The sequence below is a fragment of the Enhydra lutris genome, unplaced genomic scaffold (genome assembly GCF_002288905.1).
Source record: "Enhydra lutris kenyoni isolate GAN:26980312 unplaced genomic scaffold, ASM228890v2 scaffoldscaffold14, whole genome shotgun sequence".
NCBI lineage: Eukaryota > Metazoa > Chordata > Mammalia > Carnivora > Mustelidae > Enhydra > Enhydra lutris.
The window spans coordinates 40,236,578-40,255,488 of record NW_019154098.1 but is presented as its reverse complement, the minus strand read 5'-3'; the positions used below and the strand labels follow the sequence as shown (position 1 = coordinate 40,255,488).

Genomic DNA, 18,911 nt, shown 5'->3' with positions numbered 1-18,911 from the left:
AGTTTTCTAATCTGTGAAATAGGAAAAATAATAATGCCTACATCATTGTGTTCCAGTGAAGGTCAAATGAGAAGAATGTAAAGGAACTAATGCATATAACATGTTTATTTAGCATATTGCTTTAGCATACAATAGGCATTCAATATGTGCTAGCTTCCCTTTTCCTTTACCTCATTAACAAACATCTCTAGCCTCTAGTTAGTGTTCTCCTGTCCATATCAGGATCAGCACAACCCCAGGGAAGTCTGTCTGGTTTGTATTTCTCTCATGATTGCTCCTTCCCATGGTGACCTGGCTGGCTCTGTGGCCATGCACTTGTCATTTCCGTGTCCCTTGGCTTTGGAGACCATCTGGTCCTATGCACAATGCCTCCTTACCTTACAGGGTGGACCCCTCCCAGTACCTCTGTATTGGCAGCCTCTTCACAGCTAACCCCTGGCCCCAACAGATCAGCCCCTGGGCTCCTGCCCTCTATCCACACGAGCCTTTTGCCAGTGTCTCGTGCCCACAGTGCACCTTCAGATGCCGCAGAGCGCCGGGCCAGATGGATACCTTCCTCTCTGGATTCTTCGATTCTACGTTGGATAGGTTCCAGCATTCTTTCTACTTGGTCTCCCCCATTTTGCATCTGATTTTTCCTTATTGTAGAGGGTGAATGCAGGGCCTCAGGAGCAAGTATCGTTGGCTGACAGCTTCCCCAACTCAAACTTTTCTTGAGTTTGTGACAGTGCTGTTTATGGTCACCTGTTTTTATCTAAGGAGTTACTTATCTATGGGGGAAAAGATGCTCTTTATTCTGTATAAAAGAAAGAAACACAGGTTACCATCTGGGTTTAATCATTTGAAATGGGACTTAAGAATGTTTCTATCATATCTGTATCATTGATAGCCTAGTCATTTTGTTCTTTGGGTCTTCTTAATTCTCCATTAATTTTACTCTCTTCCTCCCTCCCTTCCTTCTTTTCTTTCTTTCCTTCTTTCTTTCACTCATCCATTGGTCAAGCTAGGTGAGAGAGTCAGCCCTGCTAAATTCTGGCCGAAGGGGATGAGTTTTATCACGTGCTGCCTGTAAGAGTGAAGATGCACACTCCAGGCCTGTGGCTCACAATGGGGTTTGTAGAATTTCTGATTTCTACAAGGAACAGGCTGGCAGGGGTAGATTTTCCGTGCTGGGCTTTTTGTCTGTCTTCACACACTGCTTCTTTTCCTGACTAAGATTGCCCTGGAAATTTGAGGAGGGGTTAGAAGGTGGGGTCCGAATGGACAACAACCCTGTCCTCTGTAATGACCCCCCGTGACTTAACACTGATGGCTTGGGATGTGGCCAACTTAGTGAAACACTCATTAAAAAGCAACTCAGTTACTTCTGCCTTGTTTATTGAAGTGGTCCTGCCATTAGTTTTTGTCTTTTTTTTTTTTTTTGGTCTAATTATTTTTGTCTTTCATATATCTGAGAATATTCTCAGTGTATGGGGGCCTGAAGCAGGGTGGTCTAGCTGAAAATGCACGGACACTGGGGTAAAAGAAAATCTGGATTCATACTCAGCCTCTAGCACCTACTAGCTCCGTGACATTGTGCAAGTCACTTACCTCCTTTTAGTCTACTGTTTCCTTATCTGTAACTTGGGGATCATACCCCCAGGCTTCATTATACTCCTGGTATCATAAGATTGTTGTGAAAATTAAGTGAGATAATGTCTGGAAAGAGCTTAGCACAGGGTCTGGCATAGTGGGAAGTACCCAATAAATCCTGCTCCCTTCTCTCCCTCAGGTTCACCACCCCACCAGGTGGCCAGCTGTCTCCAATATGGCATCAGTGGAACTGTAAATACCTTTGCTGTTGTGTAATCGCTCCCCACTAATCTGCGCCTTGATCACCCTTCTGCCCTCCCTCCAGATCTGTTCCTAAACTCAATTACAACTCTCCCTCTGGTCTAATCTCCCTCTGCAGAGAACAGTGAAAACTGGACGTTTAAAAAAACATTTTTTTTCACAGGAGGACTTAAAACCCCCGCAACGTCCTTGGGAGTTGTGTTTTCCAAAAGGACTTATTGTTGACACAAAAATTAATGTATTTACATTCAGAGCTTCTTTTCCACAGTAATCTTGTTAATCGTATTTTCCTGATTCTTGAGAAGCCCTGTGATTTTTGTGTGCAGGAAATGCATTTTGTTGATTTGTCTAAGTGGATGCTAGGCTTATACATTTTTAGATTCAATTTGATTATTTCTGGAGCTCAGGTTCCCAAAATGCAAGTAAATCTTCCAACAGCCTATATAGAAAATATGTTATTTTCCTTCTCTGTTTCCCACTTATTTCAAGTTATTGATGATTTTCAGACCCAGCAGTTCAAGACTTTTGTCATTCCTGTTGCTATAAATCTAAAATCCCAGTGTTGTTCAGCTTTTGAATGTCTTAGGATCTAATTGCTTATCTCCATCAACCTAGAAAATGTCCTTCTTCACATTGGTCCCGGTTCTCACCCCCACTGACCACATTGTCTACAGGCCATATTCTTGCCACTTTGTGTCTTTGATATTAAACAGTTTTAGATGGAATGTGAAGGTGCTAATATACCTTTGAGTTAAAAGAAGAGATATGATAGCTTGGTTAGATTATATTCCCTAATGTGAGAGTTTCACCTAAAAGAAGATGGATGAAGGTAAAGGACTAGTCAGATCTTCCCATTCAGCTTATTGCTTGGGAAGGCAAAAGCCTGAAGTGGTTGAAATCATGGATTGGGCATGGACTTGGGCAATAAGAATCCCAGCTCTCCCATTTACTAGTTGTGTAGTATTGGGCAAATGACTTAATTTCAGGTATAGAAATTAAATTCCCTTATTTGTAAAAGGGAAAGGCAATATTACTTGCTTTGCAGAATTAAATGGGGTAATGTTTCTAAAATTGTATGAAATATTATCTGGAAACATCTTAGCACAGTGTCCTATGCAGTGCTGAGTGCCCAGCTTGCACTGAGTGTTGGCCATCTTTAAAGTCATGTGGGCAGTGCTACAAATGCTGTACCACTATGTGGTTGCTCTCATCTACTTCTTGCCTGCATTACCCTACCTCCCAGTTCTATTTTTGAACCCAGTTCAAGTCTCTCTTTCTCTCTCTCTCTCTCTCTCTCTCTGGAGTAACTTCATTCTCCATCCAGCGAAATAATAACTTCATTTTTAAAAGATGAGTTGTTTTTTTTTTAAAGATTTTTTATCTTATTTATTTGACAGAGAGAGATCACAAGTAGACGAAGAGGCAGGCAGAGAGAGAGAGAGAGAGGGAAGCAGGCTCCCTGCCGAGCAGAGAGCCCGATGCGGGACTCAATCCCAGGGACCTGAGATCATGACCTGAGCCAAAGGCAGCGGCTTAACCCACTGAGCCACCCACGCGCCCCTAAAAGATGAGTTTTTTTAGATGAATCCCAAGTGCCTACAATGATGATGATAATAGCAATGGTGATAAGAATATGTGGGAGTTTCTTACTCTCTTTGTCTTCTAGACTGTAAGTTCCATGAGTCCAAAGATCATAACTGGGCTCTTCAGTCCTAAATCCCTCAGTTCCTGGACGAGGGTAGTTGTTGAATGAATGAGTCTGATATTTTGAGTAGCTTTGATTATGCCATTTAATCCTTTTGATTTCTGCACAGTTAGTCCAAGTGAGTATTTGTGGATTTGTATGTTCACTTCTCCTATTACAGAATTTTGGTTTTTTTCTTTTATAGAATTGAATTCTTAAATGTATACTGGTATTTTGAAAGATGGACAGCACTGGCATGTTTTAATAAGTGTTAAATGTGGAAATTAAATATAAATAAGTTAGAGTATCACAGGAAATAATGTTCTTAAAGTGTTAGTGTCTACATAGCAGGGAAAAAAAATCTAGTAGTTTGATTTTAAGGTTTAAGGACAGGGGTCCCAGGAAAAGTTCTGAGAATGGAGGCATCACATTCCTTCCCACATTAAAGCACATAACTGTGTGGATTTGGTTTCATTCCAGAATTGGAGTGTTCTCAGACACCGAACACACCCCTTTAAGCTCAGCCTTAGAAAGACAGCAGATAAACCTGTGGAGTCTTTCTAAGATGACCGTCCACTGAGATCTGAAGTAAATTTTGATAAGCTCCTGTAAATACTTTTAACAGACAATATAAAATTTGTTTCTTACCCTAACGACTTTTATGCATAAGATGTGACCCAGTGACCTGTAAAAGCAAAAGATCCCTAAGGTCAAATAATCCATGACCTTGGTAGTGTAAGGTTCATAAATTTTGAAGCATTGAAATTTCATGCAAGCACCCCTGAGTTTGCTCTGAGTTTTCTTTTATCTAGAGAATACAAATGTGTCTCACACTTTCCATAACTGGGGAATGAAAATGTTTGAGATAAACAGCATGTCTCTTGGAAGGCCAAACACTTCTCTTGAGAAAATGCTAGTCCCATGTCCTGTGGATGGGTTCAGTATATGCAGAGGCATCAATTACAATATTCTAGCTCTAGGCTCCTTCCATGTCCCCCACTTGCCCAAGCCCAGCCTTATTTCTAAGTCTTTACTTTTCCTTAGGCAAATGTAACCGGTAACTGATTTAATGTCTAGAATATTCTCTGTCCAAAAGTTCTTTTTATAGTTCTAATCTGTATCTGTCTTGTTACAGCTTACAGCAATTTCCATTAGGTGTGCTAATCCATTCATCAACAGATATGTATAGAGCCCTTTGATTTACCAGGAGCTATGTGTGGAAACCCAAAGCGGGAAGTACATTAATTGTGATGAATTGCCAAATGGGTGGAACAGAAAATAAAAGTTTTGAAGTTCAGAGGAAGAGGGAGAGAGTGGAACAGGAAGAATTGGAATTGGGTCTTAAAAGATGGTTGGGATATAGGTAAGTCAAGAGAAAAAGGAAGAACAAATGGGGTAGGATAAAGGGAATGAGGAAAAGTTCAGAGATGGGAAGAAAATGAAGAGATCAATTTACCTGGAACTAAGGCTTTGGAAAGGGGAGTGGTTGGAGGCAAGTCTGGAGGGGCAGATTAGAACTAGTCTATATAAAGCCTCAAATGCCATACTAATTAATGTTGATGGACTCTATGTTATGGACCACTGACCTCCAAAGCCAGGCTCTCCATAAGATCATCATTTGGGTACAGGAAAGTATTCTTTATATTAAAAAAAAATACATTTTACTAATATATGAAGTATATTGACAGTACTGTGCATGTGTCGTTTACACATAAATAGACGTATGTGTTGATGCATGCTCAAATTATGTTGCTGATAGTTACGCATGTTCAAAACAAGTTCAGAGGCAGACAAGTGCTGTAGACAGTAAGGAGTGGGTCAAGATTTTCATGCAGCCAGTGACATGTGCAGAGAAGTATTGTAGAAAGGTGAACCTGGGGGCAGTTTTACAGAGAGAATGAGAGGAGACAGTTGACGATTGCAGTGATTCAAAGGGCTTAAAGTACTGCAGCCACAGCGCAGTGGGAATGGGAAGGAGGGGGCCATCTTGATGGTCTTGTTCTTTCCGTGGTGAGATTTTCCTTTAGCAGGAACATTGGCTGATCCCTTGGGAGCCAAGAACGGAGAAGGGCTCCAGAAGATGAAGGTTTTGTTATTGTTCAAAACTGATTTCAAAAAAGGTATGGATATTCTCAAATGTGTTATGGCCTGAAAACCTAAACTTAAATGAAACCAAAAATAAAAATTATAGTTAATTATTGGTCAAAAACAAGTTTAGGTAAACTCATAACTAATTTAACTCATAACTATACACAAAGTACACCTTGAAAAATGAAGATAAAATCCATCCCCTGTAACCCTAACACTTGAAAGAGTTCCCAGAAGCAGCTTAATGAGGGCCCCTGCCTTATGCTCCACGTCTGCCGTTTGCCATTGAAAGTGGATCCCAGAATTTCCTCATCTCAGCTACATGTTGGAGCTGTATTACTTTCTGATAATCCCTGATTCAAGTAGAAACACATTCGCTCTTCTCACACAGTACCATCTTCACAAGAAATAAAATTTAAAGAACCACACTGGTGAATGTGAATTTGTTAAGAGAAGGCTTGGTGCTTGTACTTGATTTACCATCGTTTTCTTAGATACTGAACTATGTGTTTAACTCTTCCCCACTGGATGTTTTTGCAGGGTAGAACTCTTAACAGAGATGTGATTCAGAGTTCAAATCTATCATTAGCCAGGCTTCTCAATTTCTCCTTGCAGATAAAAACACTCTAAATAATGATGGGGAAAAAGAAATAGTATGTTTAAAGATGCCAACTACATCAGACTTATGATCTCTACGTGATACTAACATAATCTTGGAAATATACTGATGAAAAAGCCCTACTATCAGACAATTTAAATAAGAAAAACAAATTCACATGTTTTAACTCTAGTCAGGCTTCAGAAATAAACTTAACATTTGTCTCAATCAAGTTAAAAAATACTACAGATTGAGTGTGTGTGTGTGTGTGTGTGTGTGTGTGTGATCATGTGGCTGAAAATGAGTAGAATGTAGTACTGAAAATAGATATAGATATAACATATTGACGCATATCAAAACAAAGGAGATAGGAATAAAATTCCACAGTAAGTAAAAATGAATATTCTTACATACTGCCGGTGGGAATATAAAATGATAACATGTCTTTAGGACATCAGTGACATGTTTCAAGAGCCTTAAAAACATTACTATTTAGACTCAGTATTTCTTCCTTTAAGAACTTGTCCTGAGGTTATAAACCTAATAATAAGAGAATAGCTGAAACAATTAAGAATCTCTCTCTTGAAGATTATTAATTATAGTAGATAAAGGCCATATATGTCATGATTTTGAGTGGAAAAAATAGTGTAAAACTATATATAAAATATCACTTTTATATGTATGTATGTATGTATGCACATATTTGCATATAAAATTTATAAGGAAGTATAGCAATAGGCTTAGAGGTTGTTTTTGTTTCCAATTTTTTATTGCTTTCCTTAGTTTTCAGCTTTGGGGTTTTTTTTTTTTTTTTGAGATTTTATTTATTTGTTTGAGAAGGAGAAAGAGAGGGGCGCCTGTGCGACTCTGTGAGTTAAAGCCTCTGCCTTCAGCTCAGGTCATGATCCCAGGGTCCTGGGATTGAGCCCCGCATCAGACTCTCTGCTCAGCAGGGAGCCTGCTTCCCCCCACTCCCACCTGCCTCCCTGCCTACTTGTGATCTCTGTCTGTCAAATAAATAAATAAAATCTTAAAAAAAAAAAAAAAGAGGAGAAAGAGAGAGAGAGCATGCTTGTGGGGAGAGGCAAAGGGAGAGGGACAAGCAAACTGCCTGGTGAGCAGGGAGCCCAACATGGGGCTCAATCCCAGGACCTTAAGATCATGACCTGAGCTGAACTCGGATGCTTAACCAAGTTGCCACAGTTTTCAATTTTAAAAAGGATATATATTGTTTTTATAATCAGAAAAACTAAGTAAAAAGTTAGGGAGAACTGTTGGGAGTTCAAAATAGATATAACTATAATTTAATACAGTTAGCTGATAGAAAAATTTCTGTTGACCATAATGTATTTATGTAAATGACTTGATCACCAAAAGCTGTTGTACTAAATTTTGACTAGATCCATGTTGCAAAAGTAAGTAAATATAATGGCAGCTGAAGCAAATGTTGAAGTTGAAGTACATCTAATTCTCTAGGCTACTGGGGCGGTTTCACCTGTGTTATTTGGGCTTTGGTTTCACAAAAAAGTGTGTCTTACCAACTTTCTGAAATCAGAAGGCACTAATATGGTCTAGATTAAATGAAAAGGCAGGAGCTTTTATTTATACTTACATAAATGTATGTACACTTTCATTTATTCATCCAGTCAATCAGTTAGTAAACATTTATTCAGCACTTGTTAAATGTCAGGTCCTGGACCAGGATGAGGAAAAAGAGAAATGAGTAAGTCTCAGGAAATTAATGGTCTGTGGGGAGATCAACATTTAAGTGTGGCTGAAAATGAAAAAAGGCGTATATATGAAGTTCTACAGGAACACTGAGAAAGGAGTAGCCAACTTTGCCCTTGAGTTAGGGGAGCTTCCCCAGAGAAAATAATATTAGAGATGGGCTTTGATGAGTGAATAGGAGTTTGCCAAATGGAAAAAGTGAGGTGGCATTCCAGCTAGGAAGAAGAGGATATGCAAAGGACCAAAAGATAGCATGGCATGTTTTCAGGGATGGATAGGAAATGTGATATGACTGAAGCTTAGGATGAGAGGCAGAAGTGGGGGGTGAGAGTGGGAAACTGGGTTAGGGCCAGAAATAGCCTCACACACTGGTAGTCACAGTGTCTCTGCTTCAGCAATGATTAATTGTGATTTTCCTGGCTAATAGAATCCTAATCATTGTAATGAGGTAGGACTCTTCCCTTTGAATTATGGAAATTACAACTGTTATATGACCTGTTCCACAAACACAGGTTATAAATATGATCACATGTCTTTTATCTACAGTTAATCATTCAAGCCTCCATAGTCCTTATTAGCAAGAAGTCTATTATCTCCCCCTTGAGGTCCCTCCCATTGCTTCCAGATAGTTCATGCATCCTGGGACTTCAGTCAGGCCAAATAGAATAGGTCAGTCGTCCCTCCACCCCTGCCCCTGAAACCTGTAGCTAGATCCATCTGTGACTGCTCTTCCATCTGGCCACTGCCTGGCCCTGTTTGTACCCCTGAGTCCCAGTGGTGCTAATCCAGGGCAACAAGATGACAACTGTCTTTGTTTACATTCCCATCCTCAGCTATTAGTCCCTAAATCATAACCTCTGTGCCAGGGTAGCTGGATCTGGAGGAGCTTCCAAAGTTGACCACATGCTAGGCTGAAGTTAGCCCTTCCCCTAGAATATTGGGTGACTGTGCTGAGCCCCAGTAATAGCCCAAACTCCTCCCTGCGTCATGGTTACTTTATTTCAGTTGTTTCCAGGACTATCTCTGTCCCAGGACCTTAGTCATTGTTGCCTTGACCCAACAGGTCTCTCACCCCCAGCCCCAATCCAAGGAGGTGAGGACACTAGGGCTTTCCTCCTAGAAGGCCTTAGGCTCCTTTTACACACTGATTTGCTGCCTGCCCAGTGTCCAGGTTGTTCCTCCTGATGACTCAGAGGTAGCAGCTTACAAGATGGAGTATAAAAATCTATTTATTTTGGGGGTATTGAGTTCAGTAAATTCTTTATAGATTTTGGATACTAGTCCTTTATCTGATGAGACATTTGCAGATATCTTCTCCCATTCCATAGGTTGCCTTTGAGTTCTGTTGACTATTTCCTTTGCTGTGCAAAAGCTTTTTATCTTGATGAGGTCCCAACAGTTCATTTTTGTTTTTGTTTCCCTTGCCTTTGGAGACGGGTCTAGCAAGAAGTTGCTCCAGCTGAGGTTGAAGAAGTTCCTGCTTGTGTTCTCCTCTAGGATTTTGATGGATTCCTGTCTCACATTTAGGTCTTTCATCCATTTTGAGTTTGTCTTTGTGTAGAGTATAAGAAAATCGTCCAATTTCATTCTTCTACATGTGGCTGTCCAATTTTCCCAACACCATTTGTTGAAGAGACTGTCTTTTTTCCATTGGATATTCTTCCATGCTTTGTCAAAGATTAGTTGACTATAGACTTGAGGGTCTATTTCTGGGTTCCCTATTCTGTTCCATTGATCTATGTGTCTGGTTTTTTGCCAGTACCATACCGTCTTGATGATTACAGCTTTGTAATAGAGCTTGGAGTCCGGAATTGTGCTGCCACCAGCTTTGGTTTTCTTTTTAAACATTGGCTCTCGAGGGTCTTTTCTGGTTCCATACAAATTTTAGGATTGTTTGTTCCAGCCCTGTGAAAAATGCTACTGGTATTTTGATAGGGCTTGCACTGAATGTGTAGATTGCTTTGGGTAGCATAGACATTTTAACAATATTTATTCTTCCAATTCATGAGCATGGAATGTTTTTCACTTTCTTTGTGTCTTCCTCAGTATCTTTCAAAGTGTTCTGTAGTTTTCAGAGTATAGAACTTTACCTCTTTAGTTAGGTTTATTCCTAGATGTCTTATGGTTTTTGGTGCATTTGTAAATGGGTGGAGGGATGGGGTAATTGGGTAATGGGCATTAAGGAGGGCATTTGAAATAATGAGCACTGGGTATTGTATGCAACCAATGAATCACTAAATTCTACTTCTGAATCTAATAATACAGTATATGCCAATTGAATTGAATTGAAATAAATTTTTTTTGAAAGTCCAATTTATTGCCCTGTCCCAGTGCCCCCCAAAAGTGCCTAATTGCTTTATATGTACATAACTAAGATATCAAGTGATACTTCTAAGAACAAAAGATCTTCAAAGTGACTTTCTGTTCCTGCCTTAGTATCAAAAGAAGTAGTTACAGTTTATTGCACTAAAATAATTAATCTGTGTCCAACTATGCCTCCTATTAAAAAACCACAATAATAATGGGCTTATATGCCATATGACAAATTATATAACTTGTCCAAGGTAGAAGTAGGTCTTGACCCCCAAATCCATGTGGCCAACAACTATACTTACTGCCTCTTCTCATTCAATCTAGATGATAATATTTCATTGTTTACTCTATACCTCAGATATTACATTAATCAGGTTTATGGCAGGAATAGAAATCTCTAAGTATAGGCACTCTTCTGAACTATTGAAAAATGAGAGCTGGGCAACAAGTATCTTTGTGAACTAGTGCATTTATATGGAAAATGAGTATACAGTATTTACTGTAAGAGAAAGTTGTGTTTTCTCTGCAAAGTTAGGTCACAGAAGGGAGAGCAGTACTCACACATAATTCCGGAGGGATTGAAACTGAACAGTAAATGAGCATTTGGGTCAGTACACATTGTTAACAAATAGCGTTCGTTAGAATTCATGATTTGGGAAAGCTATCTACAAGGCTGGATTAATGTGAGTTTATTTTGTTTTGCCCCCTCGGTGCAAGTGTAGGACAATCAACTGACCTTTTCAGTTTATCAGTTTAATGAAAGTCACCTCTCAGCCTTCTCATCTTTAAGTTTGATGATAATGAAAAGTAAAGTCCAACCAGATTGCTTTGACCTTTTCTCCTAGGTACTGTTTTCCCATTAGCATTATTACTTTCCTCAGTAAAATGAAAGCAAAATGCATGTATATCATATTTCATAAATAAGACAGAATTCTGACACATTATCAGCAGTTTGTGTTTTTTAAAGAGGAAAACCATATACTGTACAAGGTGTGCTGCCCTATCTGCAGTTCTTAATAGAACTTCCAGGAGGGTGAGAGATCTCTGAAAAGTTTCTATACACCCAAAGGGGAACTAATTGCCCGGCTTCCAACAAAACCTCAGTGAGACCCGATTCCTGGACAGCTGAGCCCAGAGTCTTCCCACTCACCTCCATTTCTAAGACTTTCTTTCATGTGCTTGCTGGGAGCCAGTGCTATATAGCTGGAGTGAGAGCCAGGGCTGTGAGCCAGGAGCACTACTGAGCTAGTAGTTTACCCCAGTTGTCTATGAAATGAAATCCCTATGTTGGGCCTCCTATCACTGAGTTGTGTTGCGATCGGTGATTTTGCTTTATTATGGTTGTTGCTATTTTAAATACTTAGAATTCCTTCTTTCTTTTAAATCTAGTTTGGATTTGAGATAAACAATAAATTATACCATTTAAGATGATAAATATAGATACTCTTACATCAGCTTGATTCGGTTTTCAGATTTATCCAGCCCTTTGAGTTTATTCAGAAACTAACAATTCTGGGTGGCCTTCAGTTTTAAAAAGTGAGGAACCTGTTCCAATTTACTTGGATTGGGATATGCTCTTTGTTGGGATAAGGAAGCATTCTATACTGAAAGAGGTGGTGTGCATTTTTTTACAAAGTTAGATGAAATCTGTACTTTTCCCTTGGCTGAGTACACACTCTGAATAAACAAAGATATTCTCCGGTTCGTAAGGATGAGGAATGAGGACGATGCCTCTTTCCTGGCTCTCCCACAAGATCTCCCTGGCGATTACTGGCACAGACTGAGAAGTTGTGTGGGATGATATAGAAAGAAGCTAACTAACAATTCTTGAAAACCTACTATGTGCCAGGAACTGTGCTTAATATGTATTTGCCTCGTCTCATTATAATTTTCTTAATCCCATAAGGCGGGGCGCCTGGTGGCTCCATGGGTTAAGCGTCTGCCTTTGGCTCAGGTCATGATCCCGGGGTCCTAGGATTGAGCCCCGCATCCTGCTCTCTGCTCAACGAGAAGCCTACTTCTCCCTTTCCCTTAGCCCCTCCCCTCCCCCATGCTCACTCACTCTCTTTCTCAAATAAATAATAAAATAGTCTTAAAAAAAAAATCCCACAAGGCAATGACCATTTTCTTTATTGTAGAGATGAAGAAATTGAGGCCCAGGGAGATGCGGTAACTAGCCCGAAGTCACAGAGCCAGAAGGGCAGAGCAGGGAATCAAATAACATTTCCACAAATTCATGGCCAGCCTCTTTCTGTGCCCCACACTGCCCGTCTGCAGACTTGGGTGGCTGGAGGGATCCAAACTCCACACTAGAATGAGGGTCTGGTCTTTGAATGAATTCCCATGCATTCGTCTTAAGTTTAGAGACTACCAGAATGGCAGAGTAGAAATGTCAGAGACCAGCCAAGCATTTGCTTAACCACTGCTTTCCTGACCTCTTTTGTTGGCCCTTCACCTTGAACGTGGAGCAGGTTCTGGTGTTCCGTGCTGACGGGGAGTGAGCTGCTTTCTCAAGGCCTTGAAAGGAGGCTCCATTTGTCTTTTTAAAGACAGCTATGCTGTTGTTCGGAGGCCTTAGCATTCCTCATTTCAAGCTGATTACTTCTTTATTATCTTAATATAGCATTATTGGCCATCTGGCTGATATGAAATGTGAAGGAGACTCATCCTGGACAATAATGATTTGCAGGTGGAGCCCCAAATCTATAGGGATATTCAGGGCGTTTGCTTTTAAAAAACTGAATTTTTTTCCCTAACCTGTGCTAACTAACTGTACCTATGTCCTTATTGAGAGAATTCCATCATTTTAATAATTTGGCGTTGTTTTGCTGGTAAGTGCAGAGATAAGGTAAAAAGGAAGTGTATTTTTTCCTTTTTATGGATTAAAAAAAGTTCAGAATTTTCATTTGCAATACTTTATCCTTTCTTATTTTGTCTGTGTTGCAAGCAAAATGTCGTTTGATTTAAATTGGCATTAAGTACATTTCTTTTAGATAAACCAAAAGTTGTGATTTTTTTAGATCTATTGAGTAGACTTCTTCCCGCAACAAGTTTGTGCTGTGCGTGTGAGCAGCTAGTTAGACTCTGGAGCAGGTTGTGGGTACTTCAGGATTCTTTGTCAGCAGTCACTGAAATGCCTATGAAAGAACTTCCTGTCTGAGTGTTTAAATGTCAATCACATGCCAAGCACAGAATTGTCTTCTGTACATTATCACATCTCATTTAATCCTCACAATGATACTATGAAATAGTTATGCAATAGGTATATAATATTCTCTCCGCTTTTCAGATAAGGCGGCTGAATTTCAGGTAGATCAGTTTCCCAGTGGTTACACAGCTAGTGCCTAAAGATTGCAGGGCTCACCAGCTCTGTCTGCTTTTTTTTTTTTTTAAGATTTTATTTATTTGAGAGAAAGAGAAAGCACAGTGGGGGTGGGGGGATGAGGGAGAGGGAGAAACCGACTCCCTGCTGAGCAGGAAGCCTGACATGGGGGCTCAATCCCAGGACCCAGGGATCTTGACCTGAGCCAAAGGCAAACACTTAATGACTGAGCTACCCAGGCGGCCTTGTCTGCCTTTTTTTTTTTTTTTTTTTTTTTTTTTTTAAAGATTATTTATTTATTTATTTGACAGAGAGAGAGCTCACAAGCAGGCAGAGAGGCAGGCAGAGAGAGAGGAGGAAGCAGGCTCCCCGCTGAGCAGAGAGCCCGACGCGGGGCTCGATCCCAGGACCCCGAGATCATGACCTGAGCCGAAGGCAGTGGCTTAACCCACTGAGCCACCCAGGCGCCCCCCTTGTCTGCCTTTTTTAACTGTAACAGCTTGCCTGGGAGTGAGCCAGCTGAAGAGTTTTAGGAGATGAGGCTGGGAAAGTGATAGAAGGCTTTGAATTTTATTCCAAGTGACGTTCCAAGCTTTGGATTCATTTATTCATTCAATACCTATTTATTGGGCTCCTAATATGTGCCAAAGAGGCTGGGCACTAGGGGTATCACAGGGGACCAAGAAGCATAAACCCCTGCTTTCTAGAAGCTTATAATCTGTCTATGGGAGGTTTTGAACAGAGAAATGAGGCAATCCGGTTTCACTCTTACAGGAGTTCTCTGGCTGGAGGGGTGAGAGACTGGTGCAGAGAGAGCAGTTAGGGGGGTGACAGCAGCCCAGGGAGAAGACAGTGGTACCACAGTGCTAGCAGAGGTGAGAAGCTGGGTTCTAGTGGACTTAGGAGAAAGCATCAGTGGGATTTTCTGAACAATTCGATATAGAAATTTCTTGCCCAGGCTTTAATGGGAACGCAGGTCAGCCCATAACCTAAAGCTGTGCTCTTTTAATGATGGTAAAATGCTCACATACAAAGTGGCTTCACAACAATACTCAATTTAATGGGAAATGTAGATCCTGTTCAGCTCCCTAGCTCTGGGCTTATGAAAGGAGAACCCTTGTCGGTGCTGGGAGGAGGCAGGTCGGAGCTTCATTCCCTAGGAGCCTTCCCATCCGCACTACAGTTGACCAACCTGTTCCCTTGAAGGCCACATGCCCAGGTGGCCGTCTGCATGTGCTTACATGTGAGGTTTGTAGTGGGTCCCTCTCAGAGCCACCGAATCCTTCCCTGTGGCTCCCTGTCCTGAGGCAGGAGGATGGAGTCTCTTAATAAGATTCAAGCTTCTTGTTTTTCTGTCATTGTTATTTCTCTGAAACAACATCATAAGGTCCAAATCAGAACAGGTTTTAATTCTTGGTCACAAAATGGGACTTCCAGCATATTGTGTTCCCATTTTCTTAAGTTTGAGAAATAGACTTCCTTTCATTTAACTTCTACTAAGCAGACAGTCACTCAAAAATGGTTCTAGACATGCCAGATCTGCCAACAACTTTAATAACTTCCAAGATACAAATTTGTATTTCTCAAGTCAATGAAATTGGCACCAAGCTGTTTGTGAAATAAGAAGGTAAGTAAAATGTCATCTGCGTTCCATCTGTTTTCATTGACCTTAAGTGAATAACCTTGTATTTCCAAATAGTAGAGGAGAAGGACCATGGGTAGCCATAACATTGCCTCTGCTTCACAGCCATGACCTCACCAAGGATAGCATGGGCAGCTAGCTATCCTTGTGGATTGAGACTAAGAAGCAATCCCCTACACACCTTACCTGGAAGTAGAGCCAGATGATTGGTTTCTGTTAATCATCGCAAGACGCCCTGATCTGCCTGGACTCCTGCTAACAGCATCTTCTATATGCAATCTAACATTCCACCGACCTTGGCCATCCGCTGGGTCCTGCTGGGCAAGTTGTCAGTTCAGGATGGGATTAGAGGCTCTCACTTCCTGGCCTGCAGGCAGCACTTGCACAACCCCTTTCTCCATTAACCTGCCCTAGAGATCAGCCCTGAGGGCACTGTTTTGCTGTGTCAGCCACAGTCTGCATCGGGCAGCAGCCACATCAGCAAGAGATGAATATGTGTGCCTCTGATGTCCTTGTGCCTCCAGAATGCAGATGAGGGGCCTTGCCATTTTTTAAAAAATTTAAAATCAACTGAATGATCGCTTCTTTTAATTATTTTCCCCAGGGCTGCGACCAAAGAGGACTCTGCGTTTGGTGCTCTGGACTGCCGAGGAACAAGGTGGAATCGGGGGCTTCCAGTATTACCAGTTACACAAGGTAAGAAAGTAGCCATGGGTTGCTGGGCAGTTTGCATGTGCAGTATTAGTGAGAATAAACGCACAGCATCCCTGCTTCCCCCTGTTGTCCTGAAGACTCTCGACAATACTTTTGGGTAGGCTGGCCCCAGCCAACACCCCTTGCAGAAGCCTTCTTTATAGGGCCCCACAGCAGAGAATGCGCTGGTGAACTGAGGGTGTGGAGCTGGGGCTTCTCTGTTTCTACATCTGTCTGTGACCTGAGAAAAATCCCAGCTGTCATGCTGCCATTTTCTTAAAGTCTCTCTTGTTCTGCTTTACTCTTATATGCCAGAAAAATAGTGCTAGGTAAGCATTCCCTCTCCCCGTGGAGCCCTTGCCCATACTTTAATGCCCGAAATTGTCCTGGAAGCACTGGTATTTGAGAACCAAGTCCTGGGGCCTCGAGTCATTGGGAGTCCTGATAATGGCGATGGAATGGCAGCAGCTCAGACCAGGCCATGTGGAGGACGGCTTTGTTTGACACCGACTTTCAGAAGACCGCAGTGAAGCTTGAGACAAGAAAGTGATGGTGAAAGATCACGATTAGAAATCCAAGGCCACATTTAAGACCGGGGTCAGGGAGATTAATGCCAACACCCTGCTTTGTTTTGAGAGAGGACAAAGTGTACAAGCTCAGAGATACTCTGGAGCAAATCAAATGTTACTTCAAGAGGAGTTCCCAAATCAGTGGGTACGCTGCTGAGCAGTGATGGGTGGGCGGAGTAGAAGGGTCTGGTTTGCTGTTGCTGGAGTGTTTGTCCTGCGTGTCAGATTAGAAGGAACAGATCTGCAAGCTTCCATAATCAAAATCAGGGAGAGGTTTGTTTTTTTTGAATTGTGTTTATAGCCTTTTGGATCATTTACCGAGTCAGTCTCTATTACCCTGTTTTAGTTAGAGCTTAAGAGTGACGAGCTCAGGGGCATGAATTTGACCACAGAATATAGTTATATTCTGTTCAAAGGAAAACTGTGCTTTATGCTCAACTCTTCTACCTCTTCAGTTCTTTTGGCCTCAAGAGATCCTGGGGAATAAGACTATTCCAGTTAAGTGTCCTGTGGTCGGTGGGTCATTAGCATCAGCTTCTATATGTTGTGGTAGGCTAGAACATCAGAGGAGAGTTAATCTAGATTCAGCAACCTTCATTTAATATTTCTCACCACCTACTATGCTTCATAGTAGGCAATAGGCTTAGTGTTGGTAAACAGTTCACCCTGACCTTACCAAGGCTCCGAGCTAGAGAAGGACACCAACTGATGAACTTCAATTATGCTACAACATGTGAAGTGTTCTGATAACGTATTGACGGCAGAGATGGGAAGCTCGCCTAACCTGGCCTGGGAGAACAGTCAGGATAGGCTACAAGGAAGAAATGATCTTGAAGCAGAGACTTGAGGAATGAATAGAAGTAAGGTAAGGAAAAGGAGTTGGCAGGGAATTGGGTAGTGGGAACAGTATGTGCAAAGGCTGGAGGTAAGGCAAGCACAGCACCCTGAGGAAACTAAAGGGGTTCAGAGTGGCTGGTACACAGAATGCAAGCTGCAGAGCATAGGAGGTAAACAAGAGCCTGGAAAAAAAGAACATATACATCATGTTTAGAAGTTCGTGCTTCATTTTGAGGCAACAAGAGTAATTAAGTTATTTTTAAGGTGGAGCTTTTAGATTCTATACATCTTGGACTCTATATAAAACAGAACATCTGAGAACTGTTTTGAAGCACATTTACGCTCGATTATATACTCTACTCTGAGGGGAAAAAATGTATTTAAGCTGCAGTGGATCTGGCTTGAACTTTCATCAACCAGTGAAATTCCTTAGATCTGAAAAAAGGTTTATTCCTCTGTAAGGTTTTGAGTTTCTCTGTAGCCTACTAAAATACATGGATGAAAACAGAAATGACTGGATTCTAAGCTTTTAGGGGGTTGGCAGAGGAATATATACATATACATTTTTTCCAGAGGATGTGCAGTCACATTAACAGAACTGGTTTATCTTGACCATATCCATGTTGCCTCTATACAAGAATCTGTATATTGGTGGCTGGTCTGCTTTGCATTTTCAGGAATGGAAAGAAATTCCGGAAAGGGAACCATAGGCTTTTTACTTTTAGATAGCTCTTTATCTCACCTTCAAAAAAACATTCTGCATGTTTTATATGATAGAGTCAAATTCAAAGGACTTATTCTGTATTCTGATGATTAACATACTAAATGAGGTATTGTCTAGAGCATCATCATTTCTGGAGCAGCTGAGTTTAAGTAAATATAATAAGCAAAGGCCAACCCAAGGAGGACAAATAAGATTGTCTTTAAACTTCTCTTTAGCATTTTTAATGCCAAAAAAAAAAAAAATAGACAATGTCCAGTTCACTCCAGCCACAACAAAGAAACCCTCTGATCTAACTAAGGTTGTGATAGCTGCTGAAATGAACAAGCCCTATAGTTCCAGTGGCTCAACATGATAGACAGTTATTTCTTGCTTCTTTACCATCCAGTCCCCAGGAGGGCTTGCTCCACGTAGTCATTCAGGGGCCCAGACTGGTAGACAGTTCAGCACCATGGCTCTCAATGTTACTTTGAGCATCAATATCCAGCTGGCAGTCAAAGGGAGAGTGGAAAGATTTTATGAGACAGTTCTGGAAATGGATGTGGAAAGGCAAAGAGAGAGTTTATGTTTGCTTAACTGAAGTCTGAAAGGATCTTTATCATCCACTAACCATGGTTACCTCTAAGAGAAAATTAGGACTAGGTGGATACAGTAAGTTATATAACTGTATTGTTTTGATTCTCATGAAGGAAAAACAATGAAAGAAAACAATTAAGTGAAAGGACAGGGACATCAGGAAACATTTACTTGATGGAAGTTTCTATTTCATGTTAAAGAGAATGCTATATCTTATAAACCACAAAAGGGAATATATCCTTCCTCCTTCTGCAAGTATACTTACCAAAACACTTGAAATACAAGCACAGAATTGTACCACATCTGA

At 41.0% G+C, this 18,911-nt stretch overlaps 1 protein-coding gene across 1 annotated transcript in view; it reads left to right on the top strand.

The window, feature by feature from the left end:
- Nucleotides 1–18,911, top strand: part of LOC111146606 (carboxypeptidase Q) — a 496,537-nt gene that overhangs the window by 347,841 nt on the left and 129,785 nt on the right. The window contains exon 6 of the mRNA XM_022502233.1: nucleotides 15,813–15,904. Coding sequence (XP_022357941.1) covers nucleotides 15,813–15,904 — 92 coding nt within the window. The remainder of the gene's footprint in view (nucleotides 1–15,812; nucleotides 15,905–18,911) is intronic.